General features: G+C 44.6%; 1 protein-coding gene across 1 annotated transcript in view; it reads left to right on the plus strand.

Moving 5' to 3' along the window:
* Positions 1 to 20686, plus strand: part of LOC144762288 (uncharacterized) — a 373848-nt gene that overhangs the window by 215656 nt on the left and 137506 nt on the right. Inside the window, exon 6 of the mRNA XM_078647428.1 lies at positions 19402 to 19736. Within this exon, the coding sequence (XP_078503554.1) occupies positions 19402 to 19736 (335 nt within the window). The remainder of the gene's footprint in view (positions 1 to 19401; positions 19737 to 20686) is intronic.

The following is a 20686-nucleotide window of genomic DNA, read 5'->3' on the forward strand; positions in this document are numbered from 1 at the left end:
GGCTGCCCTAAATTATCCACTCATCGAGCATCCGTGTGAGACAAATTAATGCATTTACATACTTTCCCTGGACTTTGGGTTGGCATGTCTGGCCTGAAATGCATATTCATGCGAGTGAAATGAAGACGGAGGGAGGCTGAGATTCCCTTTATAATGAAGGGACGTGGAAAGTGACTGCAGAGTTCAGGCAGTCAGTAAATACATTTGGGTCGAAGATCTGTTCCTTGATGAAGGGCAAAGGCATTTGCAAACGAGCATTGGCAGTGCGGCCGGGCCGAAAATAAATAATTAAAACAAGAAAAGGAAGGGGCTGCAGCCTCGGCTCCTGGGCTCCGGGCTGGAGCGCTGGAGTGCCCTGTCTGCTGTTTTGCCGGCCGTGAATAATTAGGGGGTGAGAAATGCGCTGGGAGGGCTGCCTTTGAAGTGGTAATGCGAGGCAGGCAGGCAGGCGGCTGGTGGCATTGTGCATGCGCTTTTTAGGGCTTGCGCTTGCGCAATCACCTAAAAAGCACATGCACTTCAAGGAATCGCCAGTGTTGTTAAACACTGGATAAGCCATAATAGAGCTTCGCCAGCTGTGCGCAGAAGCGCATCAGCAGGCGAGCCCTAAAAAGGATTATTTAGAGCTTGTGCCACCTGCTCAAAGAAAAGGCTCTATACAGACAACCCTCATAAAGACTGCATCTACTGTCTTTATCCGGACCATCAGGCAAAGGATTGCAAGGTATATCGTACCTTTTCCAATAAGTCTTTGAGGGATCGTGAAGGAAGGCTGTTACTTTGGCTTCAAAAAGTGAGTCAGGAAGGAGATCATTTCTAGTGACAGTGAGGAGGAGTCCTCTTCTTCCAGAAGATCTCAAAAAAGGAGCAGATCTCCTCAGGCTCATACCTCAAGTGAAAGACCTGAGACGGCCCTTAAAAAGACCACTCCAGGATCTTCGGGGCGCAGTCCCACAAAACTACTTCAGAGCCATCAAAATCTCCCCCTAAGGTCAAGATTACTGTCAAGAAACCACCCTCCACACCTTCTGAAGAGAAAATGGAAAGATCTGCATAGTCTACGGGAGCGGCGACGACAGTAACAGCAACATCGACGGTAGCGCCGACCATATCATCGACTGTTGCGAAGGCGAGCCCGTCGACGAGGGGAAAAACCCCAGAAACGAGATTTTTGGCCTGGAAGAGAACAATTACACCAGAAATTACATCTCCAAGTAAGGTGTCACCCCTGGTACCTTCTCACCTTCTGGAGGAAGAAGATTCGGAAGGGGATGAAGATGATAGCGGTCCTTTTGGTTATGCTAGTAGCTCGTCGCAGTTGCAGGTGAAGTACCAAGAGGAGGACTCACAGGATGAGTATGAAGAATTTCAGGATCGTCCCCAACATCATCAGCAATACTGCCAGGAGCATCACGAGGAGATGACAAGTGTGCCATCTTCTTTATTAAAAGATCTACAATTCATGTTAGAGGATTATAGGAGGAGATATCCTGTACCTCAGGCCTCTAAGGAAATTCCAGAGGTTACGCCTCAACCACGCTCTGTACCAGTACACCAGTGCGTAGGCGGGAGATCTTGCCGGAGCCCCTTCCTAAATCTCCACCACCGAGATCTCAGCAAGATCCAGGGACAACAGATCTCAGCAAGATCCAGGGACAACAGATGATGACCAGGAGGAAGAAGAGATCACAGACCCTAGCAGAGAGTGGGACGATTATCTCATTCCGACACCTTCGTCTCCTTCACCGAAACCTGTTGATTCTCCACCGGAGGACATTGGTGGTTTTCATAATCTGATGGAGAAGGCCACTAAAAGATAGTTTCTTGTATGACTTCAAGGAACCCTATCGTAGGACAATTCAGTCCTTACCGATTGTAAGTCCTATTTGGGAAGAAGGCCTGAAGGTCATGGAAACACCAGCTACAGTGACTCTGATGCTCGCCAGACTAGACAAAAAAAATAAAGCGCCTTTAGATGCCCCAGCTTGTCTTTTGGGTCATCCCAAACCGGACTCCGTTATTACCCAAGTGGCTCAACAAAAGTCAAGAAATCCGTCAGATCCAATTACGGCACCCCCGGACAGGGAAGGTAGGAGGCTGGACAATGCGGGAACGAGATTTTCCTCTGTCTGCTCTATTAGTAAGAGCTGCAAATGCCCTGGCCATTCTGGGGAGATAAGATAGGCAAATGTGGTGCGACCTTTCGCCTTATATTGACCATGTACCAGAGACCAGAAGCCAGGAAAATTCAGCAAGAGGGGTAAAGGACTTTGGCTAAAGTCCTAGGTTGCGCTATGGACATAGCGACTACAGCATTCAGGTCTCTGGGAGGAGCAGCGGTACTGCGCAGACAAGGATGGTTAAGGGTGACTGCGTTTAGACCGGAGGTCTAGAATAAGTTCTCTTCCAGGGGATCCTCATCAATAGTCATAAGCATTAGAATATTCCCGCCCATGCGCGGGACCCCGGAAACACTATTATATGTGCCCCACATATATATACTCATATATATATATATTATATATATATATATATATATATATATATATATATATATATATATATATATATATATATATACATGCAATAGCAGCCAAATAAAATCAGAGCTGAAATATGCTGTGTAGAATTTCCACCATACATGAATAATAAGCATTAGAAACATAAGAAACAACAACAAAGCTTGTTTAGAAACTGTTTTAATGCTCAGAAAGCAGTAGAAATTCTCATAACTCACTGGAAGCATAGAAAACTCCCAGGCTGCATTGCAAACACACAGTCTAAAAAGACTGAAAAGCTAACCTGTAGCTGCATAGCAATAAACTGACACCGTGCCTTTAAGGCACCCATGACCCTCAGTATCCCATCATGCCACAGGGGTGACAGTTAGGTCAGTTGTTCTTTTCGGAGACTGAAAACAAACCCAGTAACAAATAGGTTAACAATATCTCCTTATTAAAGAATGTCCTTTGCCCGGGGAGGCGGGAGGGTTGTTTATGACTTTGATGAGGATACCCCTGGAAGAGAACTAGGATCACAGGTAAGTAACTAATCCTTCTCTTCCAGGGGATCCTCATCAATAGTCATAAGCATTAGAATAGAATAGCGAGCCTCACCTCATCTCCCTGCGGGCAAAGGAGTAACAATACAGTAATACACATACTAAGCCTAGTAACAACTAAGCTCGTACAGGCCGCAGGCTACCCAAATAGATTCCTCAAAGAGGCTTGTCCTACTTGAGTATCGGCCCTGGAATCAGATTCTAGGCAGTAATGCCTCGTAAAGGTATGAACTGATTTCCATGTCGTAGCCTTGCATATTTCTGACATTGGAATGTCGTGCAAGAAAGCTACTGTGGCCGCTTTCCCTCTAGTAGAATGAGCTTTGGGTGACACCAATAAAGGCTTGCCTGCAAGCTGGTAGGCCAATTTAATGCAAGAGACAATCCATCTAGAGATGGACCTCTTGGCCGCCGAAAGCCTGTTCTCATCGAACCATAGTTCACGAACAGATGATCCGACTTCCTGATTCCCTTGGTTTTTTCCAAATAGAACTTGAGCACTCTCTTTAAATCTAATGAGTGCAACGACCGCTCTGCTGGGGTCGCTGGATTTGGGAAAAAAGAAGGGAGGGAAATGGACTGATTTATATGAAAATCAGAAACCACCCTAGGTAAGAAGGATGCGTGAGCCCTCAGGACAACCCTATTGTGATGGAAAACAGTATATGGTTCCTTCGCACAGAAATCTTGTATCGCGCTTACTCTGCGCGCTGATGTGACTAAAAAGGGTGCTTTTCAAGATAGATATTGTAAAGAAGCTTTGTGGATAGGTTCGAAAGGAGGTGACATTAACCTGGACAGAACCAGGTTCAATTCCCAAGGAGGAGAAGGATTTCGCACAGGGGGATAGACTTTCTTCAACCCTTGGAGGAAGTCCTTAACCACTGGAACCTGAAAGCAAGAAATCTGATGAGGCGATTTCCTGTACGCCACTATGGCTGACAGATGCACTCTAATGGAAACATATTTCAATACAGAAGTTGCCAAGGAAAGGAGGTATGGCAAGATTGTCTCCTCCTGCCCTTTAGTAGGATCCAGATGATGATCCCTACACCATAAGTAAAACCTCTTCCACTTGAACGCATAAGACGCTCTCGTGGAAGGCCTCTTAGCCTCTTTAAAATGTTCATGCATTCGGGAGGCAAGTTCAGATGTCCATATTGCAGGACCTCAGGTGCCATGCTGTTAGGTTCAGCGAGGGAAGGTTGGGATGCAGTATCTTCCCGTCCATTTTGCTCAACAGGTCCGGCCTGCAAGGACGTCGTCTGTGTGGACACACAGAGAAATGTAGAAGGTCCGGGTACCACCACTGCCGTGGCCAATCCGGAGCTATTAAGATCATCTCCATGTCCGACCTGAGGAGCTTGGACACTACCTCCGGAATCAGAGCCAGGGGAGGAAACGCGTAAGCGAATATTCCTGACCAATCCATCAGAAGAGCATTCCCCTGCGTCCCTGGTCGGTGGAACCTGGACGCGAAGGCGTGGCATTTGGCGTTTTCGTCGTCTGCAAACAAGTCTATGGCTGGACGACCCCAGCAACAAAAAAGCTCTTCTACCACCTCGTCGTTTAGCACCCAGTCTGGCTGATCTTCGAAGTGTCTGCTGAGTGCGTCTGCTTTTACGTTCAACTCGCATAGGAAGGTGCACCGCCACTACTGTGAGGCCTCGAGAGAGGAGCCAGTGCCAGATTGTCTGAGCCTCTCGGGAGAGCGGGCGAGATCGTGTGCCTCCTTGTTTGTTCAGATAGAACATGGTGGTTGTATTGTCCGTCTGAACTAGGACTGAGTTGGACTCGATCGCTGGAAAGAAAGCTTTGAGAGCTAGAAAAACCGCTCTGAGCTCCAGCATGCTGATGTGGTATGTCTGCTCCTGCGCAGATCACTGACCTGGCATGATGGGATACTGGGGGTCATGGGTGCCTTAAAGGCACGGTGTCAGTTTATTGCTATGCAGCTACAGGTTAGCTTTTCAGTCTTTTTAGACTGTGTGTTTGCAATGCAGCCTGGGAGCTTTCTATGCTTCCAGTGAGTTATGAGAATTTCTACTGCTTCCTGAGCATTAAAACAGTTTCTAAACAAGCTTTGTTGTTGTTTCTCATGTTTCTAATGCTTATTATTCATGTATGGTGGAAATTCTACACAGCATATTTCAGCTCTGATTTTATTTGGCTGCTATTGCATGTTTTTATATATATATATGAGTATATATATGTGGGGCACATATAATATAGTGTTTCCGGGGTCCCGCGCATGGGCGGGAATATTCTAATGCTTATGACTTTGATGAGGATACCCCTGGAAGAGAACTAGGATTACAGGTAAGTAACTAATCCATCTTGGACCTTCCTTTTAACGGTGAAGATTTATTTGGCAAACATGTAGATGACAGTGCAGAGTATCAAAAAAGATACGGATGCGGCTAAGTCATTGGGAACTCTATAGTACAGGAAAGTTCCTTTTCGAGGCTCTAAAGGTAGAGGTCAATCATCTTACAGGGCAAGATACCAACAGGGGAGATATTCCTCTTACTCCACCTCATCTCATCCCTACCGTCAGCAGTAAACACAGTGACAATCAGGAGGCTACACAAAATCTACTCCAAAAGGTAAAGGAGGTCGTCAGGGGAAAGACAACACCCAACGACAATGACAACCTTCTGAGATCTCATTTTCCCCTGGGTGGAAAGATTGCTCATTATTTTCAAAATTGGCAACAAATAACTACGGACCAATGGGTCCTCAACATTATTCAATTCGGCCACAATCTAGAATTTCTACAGACGCCTCCTCGCACACCGCGGATGCATCAGAAGGTCAATCATTTGCATCAAATACGAAAGGAGATTTGGACAATGCTCCGAAAGGGAGCAATAGAACCGGTGCCGAACTCCCAGAGGGGAATGGGGTTTTTACTCCAGATTTTTTTTCTAGTCAAGAAAAACATCCTTCAATGGCGTCCTATTCTGGATCTCAGATCCCTAAACACCTATCTCAAAAAGCAGTCTTTCAAGATGGTTTCTCTTCAAGACATCCTTCTACTATTAGACCCAGGAGATCATATGACCACATTAGACCTACAGGAGGAGTACTTTCACATCCCCATCCATCCTTCACACTGGCAGTACCTTCGGTTCATGGTAGCCGGGGAACACTACCAATTCAAGGTACTGCCGTTCGGCCTGAAATCAGCCCCAAGAGTATTCACGAAATGCCTGGCTCCAGTGGCTGCTGTTCTAAGGAAACAGAAACACCAAGTATTTCCTTACCTCGACGACTGGTTAGTCAATGCACCATCAGCAGCATTAGCCCGAGCGTCAACAGAGGCTTGCGTAGAGTTGTTTACCAAGCTAGGTCTGACTCTACACGAAGAAAAATCATCCCTTCAACCAACGAAACATATCACCTTTTTGGGGGCAATACTAAATACAGAGAGGAACAAGGCATTCCCCTCCAAAGAAAGACAGCTGAAAATGATGTCTCTCTTCCGAGACTTTACAAAAAGAAAGTGTCTTTCAGTACACAAGTACAAGTCATTACTGGGAACAATGTCATCTTGCATTCCCCTCGTACCTCACTGCAGGTTAAGAATGCGCCTGTTGCAAGAGCAACTGGATCTGCAATGGCGTCAAGCGAAGGAATCCTTTGAGGATGTAGTCCAAGTAACGCCGGTCATGGTTCATGCAGCAACATGGTGGACCCAAAAACAGAATGTCTTGCAGGGTCTTTCATTCCTTAAAATGCCAGCTCCATTGATAGTGACTACAGATGTGTCCCTAGTAGGACGGGGAGCGTTCCTTCAAGTCAGCGGTCGCTGGAAGTAGCACGAACAACAACTACACATAATCTTACTGGAACTCTGGGCAGTCCGCTTCGCATTCCTAGCTTTCTTACCAAGGATAAGTGGGTCATCAGTGTTGATGAGAACGGACAACACAACTGAAATGCACTACTTAAACAAGCAGGGAGGAACAAGATCTCTCTCCCTCTCTCAAGAGCCCAGGAGATGTGGAAATGGGCGCTATGGCACGGGATATCCATAACAGCAGAACATCTCCCAGGGGGTCAAAACATCAAGGCGGATACTTTCAGCAGGGTCAAGTCATCCTGCCACGAGTGGGAGTTAGACCAGGGGGTCCTGAACAACATTTTTCGAAGATGTGGAGAACAGACAGTGGACCTCTTCGCAACAGTGGAGAACAAGAAATGCAGTTTCTTCCCAAGCTGGCTTCCCCAAGGGGGATCTTGGGGGAATGCGTTTTCGATGGCATGGTCTGGCGTCTTTGCCTTCGCTTTTCCTCCGATTCCCCTCCTGCCGCGAGAACTTGTGAAGATCAAGAAAGAACCGTGCAGGCTGATCCTGATAATCCCATGGTGGCCCAGACAACACTTGTTTACGGAGCTTCTGCTGCTATCGGAGGTCCATCCGATTCGCCTCCAACCAATACCATCGCTTCTGACAATGTCCATGGGGCAAGAGCTCCATCCGGACCCGAAATCCTTGCGCTTAGCGGCCTATCTCCTGAGCACTGTGAGTTTCAGCATCTAAATATCTCAGAAGAATGTAAAGACATCCTCTCAAAGGCCAGGGCGGATAGTACGAACAAAACCTACAGAATGAAGTGGAAGAGATTCTCTCTCTGGTGTCGAAGTAAAATTCATCGTTTGAATTCGGCACCTCATGAGATTATCCCCTACATCTTGCTTTTGGCTAAGTTGGGATTGGCTGACGCATCTATAAAAGTACATTTAGCTGCAATATCATGCTACAGAAGGACTGCCTCGGGACCATCCTTATGGTCAGCAAGAATTGTTAAACAGTTCATGAAGGGATTGTTCATAGTTTTTCCTCCAATAAAGCCTCCTCCACCTCTTTGGCGTCTGAACATATTGCTGTCACAATTAATGAAGCAGCCTTTTGAGCATATACACAGGGCAGATGTCAAATTCCTATCGTGAAAGGTGGCGCTTCTCATCGCTCTAACTTCAGCGAGACGAGTAGGGGAACTGCATGCTCGCACAATTCAAGATCCTTTTTTGCAATTTAAAGAGGACATGATGATTCTTAGAACTAATCCAAAATGCATCCCAAACGTACCAACTGACTCATTTGAATGAGCCATTGGTTCTGAAACGTTTCCTCAACCAACAACAGCGGAGGAAAGAGTTCTACATTCGCTGGACGTCCAACGATGTCTCAAATTCTATTTGCAAGAGACTAAACACTTTCGCAAGTTTTCACAGCTTTTTGTCGCTTTCAGCACACCCAGGAAAGGCATCCCTTTATCGAAACGTGGGATTGCCAGGTGGATTTCCAGTGCAATAGTATATTTTCACCAAGCTGCTGGAAAACCTCTGAACGCACGAGTTCTTGCTCATTTAACGAGAGCAGTGTCCACCTCCACTGCGTTATTTGCAGGAGTGCCGATCCAGGATATCTGCAGGGCAGCGACCTGGAGATCTGCGCACACCTTCACCAGGCACTACTGCTTGGAAGCAGCCGCAGAGACAGATGTGGCGGTGGGAGAAGCGGTGCTGAGAAACATCATCCAATAACAGTGAGCCCTCTTTACATCCCTTTGTCCTTTTCTCTTGATTACAAATGCAAATTTTTTCTATTGCTAGGTTTGGTGTTCTTGCAGTATTTAATATGCAGAATTCTAACTAGCTATGGTCAGGATAATACTGTATTCAATAACTATGGAAAAAAGAGAAAAAATGTGTTTTATTATGTCACTGCTTGCTATTCTGATTCAGGCATGTGAATCTATGAAAGCTCCAATACTGGAATAAGGAAACAAGTTACTTACCTGTAACTGTAGTTCTCCAGTATTGGAAGCTTTCATAGATTCACATGCGATCCACCCTTCTACCCTGAGAGGCTTACCTTGGATTTAGCACGAGGAGTGTTTTATGCACAATTGCGTGAAAATCTGAGGACCAAAAGGTTCTCTCAGGAGGGTTCTAGAGGGTGAGGAGCTCTGATTAGTTCAGGGAAAAGTTTGGTCTCTTTTACATAACAAGGGTTATGGGTTGCAAAAGGGAAATGGGCCTAGGCCTCTTTCGGTTTGCTATACTACCAAGCATTGCTTTTTTATGTACCGGAGATTCCCGTATGTATGAAAGCTTCCAATAATGGAGAACTACAGTTACAGATAAGTAACTTGTTTTCTGCTTGAAAATTAAAAATTGAATCCTAATATTTTCCACCATTTTCCCTTAGATCAGATGCTCGAAAGAGACATTTGGGACTAGATAGTGCACAGTCTGTTTAGTAAATCAACTTAGGTCTACTCCTTCCATTCCTCTACAAGTGACAAACACTACACCTGAAACTACTGACTCAGGAAATGGAAGCTCTTCCATTCAAAAAGAGCCATTGAAAATTCCCCAAGTAGTGAAAGAGCAAGGGAATATACTCACAATTTTTGGTGCTGAAAAAAGTCGAAACTTACTTTTAATCGCCTTCTGCACCTAAAATATGCCCACAAATGGATCAAAAGGGAAAAATGTCTGTGTGCCAAACTCTTCTTTAAAATATATTCCCACCTTCACTTAGGAGTTTGGATGGTATGTATAGATGGTCATATTTTCATATCCCTATTGGCAAGGCGGATTGGAAGTTTCTGCACTTTCAAGTAGGTCATGCTCATAATCAATATAGTGTCCTGTCATTTGGCCTGAAGCCAGCTCTTGGAGTATTTTTTAAGTGCCTGGAGATAGCAGTTCTATATCTGTGTAAGAATGGAGTTTTTGGCTACCAGTCATTTGATAATTAGCTGGTAAAAGACAGTTCTCTTCTGTGTGAGCTATAGCTGCAGACAAACTTATTAAAATTGATTCTTCACCCAGAGCATAGAATTGAATACTTGGATATTCCTTTAGTCACGCTACATGTAAAAGCGTTTCCTTCAGAGTAAAAGCTGCCATCTATACATTTGAATATTGTTTCTCTTAAGCACCAACACCCCTATCACTCAGACAGGTCTGATCTCTTCTGGGCAACATTGCATGGTAAGGTTGTGCTCTCGGTGAGAAAGCACAAAAAAATTAGTCACTAATAATAAACACTTGGTCTACCAGTGGATGTTTCCAGACGTTCTCATTCCCAAGAGTCATGCACGTTGCTTTTATGCTAGTTTAATCTCTGTCCCATGACAGGATACTTCTTTCACTGGAGCCTACCAGCACTGAGCCTCACCACTTGTCTCTTCAGATACTGCAGTATGGATATTTTAAATCTTTCTGACTGCAGGCACAAGTTTAAAGAGGCAAGGTGTCCTCACAATATAATCGTGTCCTCAGATGCTCTACATTTGATATTTGGAGAGCCCGATAGATCTTGCTCAAGATTAGTATTATTGCCATTCACAGTTGGCAAGCTCAGATCTCCAGTTTTCTTTCATAGAAATACATCTGGCTTCTGTTTCAGCTTTTTGTGGATGCCCTTATCAAGCATATTTCTTTAAGTTTCATTGAGCTTAAAGATTTGTTGCAGGGGCACATGCAGCTTGCCGAAATAATGGGAGGTCAGACTTTCTTTGTGAATTTCATATAGTTCAATTAACTTTTGAACTCTTGCTTGAGTCAGACCTACAGCATTCATCTTGGCTGACTTTTTGAGTGGTCATTACTCATCCAGGATTGTGAGGACCATTTAGTGTTTCACCTCACTTAACGTTCTTAAGAATGTACTCTTCATTCTTAGTTATTAGTCTCTAATCAGATGATTGTGGTGTCTTAACTTTTGCGTAATCTGGTCTCCCTAGCAAAAGTCTATTTATTACTTAGCAGTAAAAATGGTCATAATGTATCATAATATCTGAACATGAGCAAAAATCAAAACATCGGTCTGTAAATTGAGTTTAGCTTCAGTGGTTTAGCATACCTTTATAAGTCTGTGTCCAGGTAGGTAGCATCCCAAAGTTTCGTAAGGCAGCAGTGTTCTTCTGAGAGGGACCCAATGTGTTTTTCTTCAGTGTGCACTGCAGCAATAGACAGATAAGCCACCATGAATCAGCCATTACTGAACCCAACATTACTCTATTGTCCTTCTCTAAAACAGAAAATGTAGGGGGTGAAACATTTTGGGTGCAGCTTTTTAGCAGAGATGTATTCTGTGTTCGTTCTCCCCATTCTCCAGGATTTCCCGCCTTCTGAGTGAGTATATTGCAATGCTGTTAATACATTTTTTTAGTAGAACACACACCCTCTTTCTTTTTGGCTCCAGGAGGATCGCTTGTTTTCTACTATTGGACTATTATGATGTCTTACCTGTCACAAATGAAATCCTCTCTGCTGAACCTGCTGTTCATCCTGGAACCAAGTTATTACTGGAATTCATAAAGGGTTAATGTTTCACTTGCCATACGTGAAGAATAATTCCTGGAGCACCATTTTCTCTACCAGTTTGTAGTGTGTCAACCAGGGGTAGGGTTTGGTGTCTTATGTTATTTAGTATAGTTTAATGTTTTGAGTGACATGCGTCCCTCCTTTTTATTAGGTTTATTGAAAGCACTTTTACTTTTTAGGTCGAGCATTCAAGACCTCTTGTATATACTTTAGTATATACTTATATGTGTATGTACTTCGTGGGCTCTGGAGATCAGCCCTAGGACTTGTCTGCTTCCGCTTATGGAATTTTTTCTGTTCATCTGCCTCTATTTATCTGTCTTGATAGAAAACGACCAGCAGAGGTCAGTACAACACCAGATTCACTTTATCATTCTCTAAATTCCAGTCCATAGAAATTGTCTTCCACGAGCACCCGTAGACAATATTTTTTTCAAATTTTGTATTTTCAGTGATATGACCAACGAAGGCCCTGATTTTATATTAAAAACAGATCTTTGGACTAGAACATTTCCTCTGAAAGGCAATATTTCTCTCAATGTGTTCCCATACCTGGCGTGCCACGCAGTTTGGTGCTTACTCTCCCTCCATGTTAAAGAACAGTAGATGTTTTCCACACCCAGGCTAATGTGCTGCATAGCTAAAACCATATAAGGAGGTCCCAAAGGCGAGACCGGTTGCATTGCAAACGCTTGTTTTTCTAACTGATAGGTTTTCCTTCTTAGTATTGTCCGTGCCCTAAATATGGGGATTGCTAAAGAAAGTTAGAGCACTCTGCATATTCCTTCATGCAATCGTATTACGGCATAATTCATGTAAAAGAAGATTGCTTTCTTGAGACTGTTCTGGTCCTGCATGTTGGTTATGCGGAGAAGTATCTTGTTGAAGACATGTCTTGAAACATTTCTGGTGCACAGTGTGCGGCAAGATTAGGACTACAAAATCAGCATTCATCCTGACGCTCAACATGGCCGGATTTTGGTTTTACATATTTCACCCAATAGCTATAATGTTAGCATGCAATAACAAAAGAACAAATTGCAACCTAGCTGTCAATCTAAAAATAATCCCTATTCTTTCCAGGCAGAGCCACCATCACTATTTACAATAACGGGATTGTCCTATCCCAATCCACAGACAGGAACCTGGAACTAATAGACAATTAGTTCCCCACTTTCAAAGAGCACCTCTCCAATTCACAGACCAACACTCATATCTCCTCCAGTCGCACCAACCATGACCTCACAGCTACATACTCCTCAATCAGGGACACACCTACCACCCCTGACCTCGCATCTCCCACCCACAACCCCTCTATCCCTGTTCAGCACCAGACAGATGTAACATACGACTCAAACACAGACACAGATCGCTCCCCCTCATACACCACTCACACTCCCACCCCTTCTACCAACCCTCGGACCTCCACACATTCCATCAACACCCCTCTCACACCTACAGCGGGCATTAACACTCCGCTCACCGCTGACAGCACAGCTCCCACCCACAACACACCTAACCTAGTCCAGCACCAGAACATCACGCACTTCGACAAATCACCCCCTTTATCCCCCCCATTCTCAGTCCCCATTTCCCTCTAACCAACTACGCAGAACTCACCTCCCCTCTTAATTTAACCCCCCCTCCCCACAACAGGACCCTCATGGGCCCTCCTACTCTCAGTCCTCATTACCCTTCCCGCACCCTCACCACGACTAACATTCTCCCAGCCTACACTTTGTCCTCCCCGCCTACCATCAATGCCCTCACTCATACCACCAACCTCCTTCCTACTTCAGCCACACCCCTCCCGCCCAAAACCTCTCACCTCCCTAACACCATCCCGTACACCAACTCAACGCAGACCTGCTCGAACACCAGCCCACTTTCCCACTTGCACACAAATTCCCTGGTCAGCCATTCACCTCTGTCCGCCACCCCCACCTCCAACACCTACCCCACGATGGACAACATCATGGCCACCCTCACTCAGATCAAAGAAGACATACACATCATCAAAGAACTACTCTCCATACACCCCCTACACCCCTCACCCACCCCCACCTCCCCTCCCAACTTGTCCCCTACCCCTCCGGCTGACTCCGTCACTCAACAAGCCCTACAACGGGCGTCAATCCCTGGTCATAGGCGCAGTAACTGCCCTCGTCCCCCTCATCGCCCCTGCAACCCCTCACACAAATACACCTCCCCGCACAACTTGTCCCCCACCCTGCCGATTAACTCTCTCACTCAACTCTCCCCCAACCTGACCTCAATCCCAGCTCACAATCGCAACAGTCGCCCTCGTCGCACCCACAACTCAACTTCTGACCTCGACACACTCGCCCTTCTCCGCTCCTATGACCCTGCCCCCCAAAATCACACAGCCCCCCAAAATCACACAACAACCCCACACCTCAACATTCCCACGATACACCCAAACCCCCTTAGACCCCCCACACTAAACAGCAGATTCTCCATCCCCAATAGCCTTAGAAAAGTCCCTCTCTCTCTAGAACCATCTACCACCCTCAATACACCCCGTCTCAACTGCAGATCGGCCACGAAACACTCCGCCGCCATTGCTGATCTCCTCTTATCGCTGGACCTTGACCTAATCATCCTGACTGAAACGTGGCTAACTGAATCTTCGACACCTATAATGGACATTCTGGTTCCCCCCAACTACCACATTATCAGGCTCGACAGAGTAGGCAAAATAGGGGGTGGAATTGCGTGCATCTACAGGAACAACATCTCTGTTCAGAGAGTCAATTCCACCTCCCTACCATCCCCAACATCCTGGGAATACATCTGCCTTGACATTATTAGTGAGGGCAAACCGATATGCTCGCTTCACAGCATTTACCACCCACCCAAGGACAACTTCACCTTTTCCCAACAAATCATGGATATGATCTCAACCAATTCCGGAAGGCAGCTCCACCAAATATATCTTGGTGACTTCAACCTGCACTGGAACGATCGCAATGACGCGGTGGTAAATAGTCTTAAAAACTTCCTCGATGCCCTTAACCTCACCCAAATATGCAACAGCCAGACCCACGAGAAAGGTTCTATCCTCGACCTGATCATCTCCAAAGAGGACTCTATCCAACTCGAGTCCATCCAACCCTGTGACTGGTCAGACCATCATATTGTCACATTCTTTATCAATGAAAAAGTTAAAGTTAACCCGGCTCAACTCTCCAAGCCCAAAGTCTGGAAAAGAGACTTGAAAAAACTAAAAGCAGGAAGTTTGCCCCCTAATAGTTGCAACCTCCTACTCCCACCGACAGGCGCTACGGACGTTCAAACCCTGACTGACCATTATCTCAACGCTATGACCTCAATAATTAATGAGGCTGCACCTATGCAGCTAAAAAGAGCTTCTACTAAAATCTCCAATCCATGGTACGACGGGAGTCTCAATGAGGATAGACGAGACATGCGACTGGCAAGAGCGTACCTGGAGATCAGCTCCCTCTGTAATGCACCTAAAAGATCTGAAGAAAAAGAGAAACGCCTACTTCAGGAAAATAAAACGCTCAAAATCAGACTTCTTCAGCCTCCAGCTCGACCAAGCAAAAAACCGCCCGAGAAAACTGTTTGAGCTAATTAGAACACAATCCAAGGATCAACCCCAACCACTCAACACTGGGCGTGAGGCACCCTCCTGTGAAGACTTCGCTGCTTTCTTTATCCAAAAAACTGACAACATAAAGAGCGATCTCCTCATTGATGCAAGCCTCTACTCCAAACCCCAGTGCCTAGCACCCACTGAACCAAAAAACAATGCTACTTGGTCAACCTTTGGCACATACTCGGAAGAAGAAATTGGCAAACTGCTCAGCACCCTGAAACCATCCAATCACCTTACGGACCCCCTTCCTGCTAACGCAGTAAAAGACTTGACCCCTTTGCTGCTCCCTCTCTGGACTACAATTATCAACAGTTCTCTCCAACAAGGAACCATACCTGATTCCCTCAAAGTTGGCCAGGTCACACCTCTTCTAAAGAAACCTACAGCCGACCCCTCTGATCTCAACAATTACCGTCCCATTACCAATATTCCCACTCTCGCCAAACTGCTGGAAAAATGTGCGCAACTACAATTGACTAAACACATTGAACAATTTGATCTCCTTAACCCTCACCAGTCAGGCTTCCGAGCAGGACACAGTACAGAAACTGCTATGACCCACATAATTGACGACGCACTTCAAATGCTAGACCAAAACGAGACCTGCCTCCTCATCCTCCTTGATCTCTCTTCAGCATTCGACACCGTTAAGCATTAGAACTTACTAGAACTACTAAACGCTAGAATGGGTCTATCTGGAACTGTTCTAAAGTGGTTCACTTCCTTTCTTCACAACAGGTCGCAGAAATTCAAGAGCAACAACCTGATGTCCTCGCCAATACCCGTAACGCTAGGCGTCCCCCAAGGATCCTCTCTATCCCCAACTTCGTTCAACCTAGTCATGGAACCGCTCACCACCTTGCTACAAGCATCCAATGTACACTTTCACATGTACGCCGATGACACCCAACTTTATCTCAAATTACAGTCCCCCAAAGACATCTTGCTCCTGAACTCAACGATCAGATGCACCCAATCCTGGCTTGCCGATAATCATCTCAAACTCAATGCCCTGAAAACAGAGTTCCTTCTGATTTTACCTCCAGCGAAGATCTCCACCACTCAAACTTGGCTTAAACACCTAACCGCACTCAATGTCCAACCGACCATCGTGGACTCAGCAAAATCTTTAGGCATAACACTAGACACCAATCTCAACATGCAGCAACATATCAGCAAGGCAACAAAGGGAGCGAACTTCCAGATCAATACTCTGAGGAAACTTAAACCCTTCCTCCCAGCCAAAGACTTCCAAACCGCAGTACAAGCACTAGTCATCCCTCGAATTGAATACGGCAGCATCGCCCTCTGCGGACTCCCACTAACTACAACCGCACCCCTGAGAGCTTCTCTAAACACTGCAGCGAGACTCATCACTGCGTCAAAAAAGCACTCCCATATTACCCCTGACTTGAAATCCCTGAACTGGCTGCCTTTTGAAGCCAGAATATACCTGAAAATCGCCTGCATGACACACAAGGCGGTACACCTAAACTCACCCGGATACCTCGCTCAGAAACTGACAATCTCTGGCGGAGTTAGAAACACTAGAGGCACAAACAATCTTCTGCTGAAACCTCGAAGATTCCGGAAGGAAAAAACATATAAGCGCTCCTTCTCAGGAATGGCGCCTAGGATCTGGAACTCACTCCCGCCCGAAATCAGGCTTATCTCTTATTTATTTATTTATTTATTTTTTGCATTTGTAATGCGCACAGATACCCACAAAGGGTTTCCCGGCGCCGTGGCTAAGAGAGCAAAAAACAGAAAGCAACTGCTGTCAACAGATCAACAACCATTTATTAAACAATTATTTATTAAACAGCCAGGTTTTAACTTGTTTCTTAAAACTGACGAAGTTCTCCTCTTTGCGCAAGGCTAAAGGGAGGGAGTTCCAAAGAACTGGTCCCAAGTGGGAAAAGGATTTACCTCCAATTCGGGCCAGTTTGAATCTGGGAACCATGAAAGTTGCTCCATTTGAAGAACGGAGATTCCGTACAGGAACATGGGGCCTAACCAATTTCTGCAGATACCGTGGTGCGGTTCCTGCTCTGATCTTGAACATGTAGGTCAAGGCCTTAAACCGGACCCGGTTCTCAACTTTCAACCAGTGTAGGTCTCTAAGGTGCTTCGAGATCCTTGCTGTCCTAGGAATCTTACACAACAGCCTGGCTGCGGAGTTCTGGACCAGTTGTAGCCGCCTGGTTACGGCTAAATTGGAGCCCAGATATAGAATGTTACCGTAGTCAAGCCTAGATGTTATTAGCGCATTGACTACGGTCTTCTGGGTATCCACAGGCAGCATCCAGATAATCTTCCGCAGCCATTTAATGATCGTGAAACAAGTACCAGCCACTTTATTAGCCTGCTGTTTCATCGATAAAGAATCATCGATACACACCCCTAAGTTTCTAACCTGGGTAGCCGGGCTAGGGAAAGCGCCCAAAGAAGGCGGCCAATGCCTATCCTGCCACAGATCACGATTTTTTCCCAGGAGAAGAATCTCCGTCTTCTCCCCGTTAAGCTTCAGCTGGTTTGTTGACATCCAGCTGAAGACCTCCTGAAGACCAAGTTTCAGAACTGAGGGGGATGAAGACTCTGAGTTGGTAAGGGAAAAAATAATCTGCGAGTCGTCCGCGTAGGTCATAAGTTCAAGACCTACCCGCTCTGCTAGATCAGCGAGGGGGCGGAGATATAGGTTGAAAAATAACGGACTTAAAATTGAGCCCTGGGGGACGCCATGGGGTGACAGAAAGATGTCCGACTGGGCGTATGAGGACGAGATCTGAAACGTCCGGTTGCTCAAATAGGATCTAATCCAGTCCAATGCGGTCCCTCCGACACCATCCCCACTCAGCCTGGCAAGCAGTCTGTTGTGCGAGATGGTGTCGAAAGCCGCGCTCAGATCAAGCTTCCACTACACTCTTTAAAAATGAAGTAAAAGCTATCCTCATGGCAAAATACACTTGAGCTTTTATCTCAGACACTGTTAATACTCTGCATCGAGTTGTACTACATGTTTCACCCCTTTGATTATTTGTATTAGCTGTTTTATTACTCACATGACTGGCTTTGTAGCCACCCAGTTGTACTGTTTTGACTTATTGATTTATCTGTCTGACTATACTCCCTCATGTACTGCTCTTTGTAAAGCGCTCTGATATCTGCGAAGATCTTGTCCGCGCTATATAAAACTTTCAAAATAAAATAAATAAATGCTTGAAAGGCAACATGCAGCATTTCTGACTTGAGGTGTGTATTGTATCACACCCAGTAGCAGAAAACCAAGTATCAGAAAGGCACTCACAACTGGCACACATACGGAATAAGAAACAATTACTATGCTGGTTTAAATGTAGCTCTTCAGCGAGTTGTCAGGTACACTTTTTTACCTCCTTCCCTTTTGAGATTACTGTTGGCTGTAAAAGAATTGAAGTTAGAGGGAATAAAAATGCACATATTACTAGAAATTATCATAATTTGCTACTGGATTCTGCTCCTGTTGTGTTTAGCAGTATGTGTTGCTTAACAACCTTGTACCATATTAGTGTTTTTTTTTGTTTGTTTTACCACAGCTATTGTTGGTGCAACTATTGCACTGCTCTTATTTTTTATTAAAGATAGCACCGAACTACATGAATTGAAGGGAATTTTATGCTGCACTTTGAGAACTGTTGAATATCAAGTTTCATAAAGAATTAGAATTGTGGTCTTTTTGCCATGGATTGGTGTTTAACATGGGATAATGAGTAGATTGTAGATATGTTTGCATGTTTTGGGGCATATGAGGTGTTGGAAGTCAGATATCAGACATCTGACATTAAATTGTTTAATCACTGCATCTTTCAAAGTCAACCATGGCAAGCTTCTCTTGGCCGTAGTCCTCATCTAGTGCAGCATTAAGTCAATTTATTTTTATACTGTAAGACGCACAATTGTGTGGCGTGGACTGGTCAATATTCAACATTTGTTTTAAACATTTCACCAAGTGCAGTTTTACATCCAGGATCTGAGATCGTGCTAATTGCCTATTTTGAGAGCAGCGTACCTTCAAATTTTTGTGGGCAAATCTTGAAAGCGGTCTTAAGGTAAGTCCAATTTCTCTTAACGCAAAGCACGCTACATTAGAACGTTTTGTCACTTGAGCTTTGATTTCTGTTTAAAATCTATTTACAAAACAGCCTCCAACCATAGGAACGTCTTTCAAATTAACTTGTTACTTTATTTTAGCTGGTTAATATCCATTTAGTCTTGACCTTACCAGTCACCATAACAAGTCCCCTCACTAAAATGTCTAAAATGGCAACTATTTGGTCTAATATGCCAATTGTTTTTGTGTGTTTATCAGGAGAGATGCTTCGTAAGAAACGCCGGGAAAAGGACGGTCATAAGGACCCTCTCTTGGCAGAGGTGAACAGAGTGCACGATTACCTTATCAATGAGATTGCAGCTCTGCAAAAGCAGGGCGGTGCAGCAGATACTAAAGAGTCCAAGCTCGATAAGGTAGCCCATGCCCTCTCTATTGACCTTGGTATATCCCGGAATGTTTCTCCTGAAACCAAAGATGCTGTAGAAAAAGAGAACTCCGAAGAGCCAGCTACATCAAGAAGCCCAGAAGGCCAGCGTATGACTGACAAAGGCAGTAAACGAAGGCCCTCAAGTCCAGATGCATCACCCACTGAGGTAAGAGCATGATTTGTGATTATAGTTTCTTCCTAAAAATAAACAGAATGAGCATTACCAACTATCTACTAAGTTTTAACAGTTTCTTTTGCTTTAACACCGTTATGCATACATACATCAACCAGTTTAAATAAGAAAAGGATCATTTGAGAGTTTTTTTTTTATCCACTGTGTCGCGCTATACATGCATTGAAGGTATGTTTTGCCACAGCTAATTGTTTTAAGATGTTACCTTGGCCAGGCTTGATGTGCCTTGTGCCATATATCAATTTACTTATTTTTCCTTAAAATATGTATCTACAGTTTTCTACCTAGATAATTCTGTGGCTCCAGAGAGGGCATCCTCCCTTGAAGCTGCTGAGTTGTGGTTGTTTGTTTGTAGTTTTGTAAACCGCATAAATGCTTCAAAGTGCAAAGGCAGCAGATCAAAATAAATATATATATTGCAAAGGCAGCGTGATCAAGGGCTTTGCAGCTCGAAACGCGTCGCTGGTTCTGTTTATGGAATAAATACCATCTGTTGCTGACTTTGCTGGTCCGTTTACCTCATTTCATGCTGGCGTGGAGGCGGTGTCTGCGAGCGCAGAGCGTGCTGAGGAGGAGTTGTTAATCACATATATATATATATATATATATATATATATATATATATATATAATGATAAATACGTGTCTTCATCTGCACAGTGGAATACTTCATAGGACCCAAAAGAAATAATTATTCCATGTATCAATATATATATAAACTACTAATTGTGCAAAATATCGCAATATATGCAAATTCTGCAAATCTGGGTCACCAATAACCCTACAATGACGTAGGAGTAAAATCCTTATGCTTATTCCTCAAAGAACTTGATAAAATTTACTAAATCTTTTTTTATCTGCATTAATGCATTACAAAGTATTACCCAACTCAATTCTGCGGGCTCAAGTTGTAAAAAATTGTCT

Source organism: Lissotriton helveticus, chromosome 6 (genome assembly GCF_964261635.1).
Source record: "Lissotriton helveticus chromosome 6, aLisHel1.1, whole genome shotgun sequence".
NCBI lineage: Eukaryota > Metazoa > Chordata > Amphibia > Caudata > Salamandridae > Lissotriton > Lissotriton helveticus.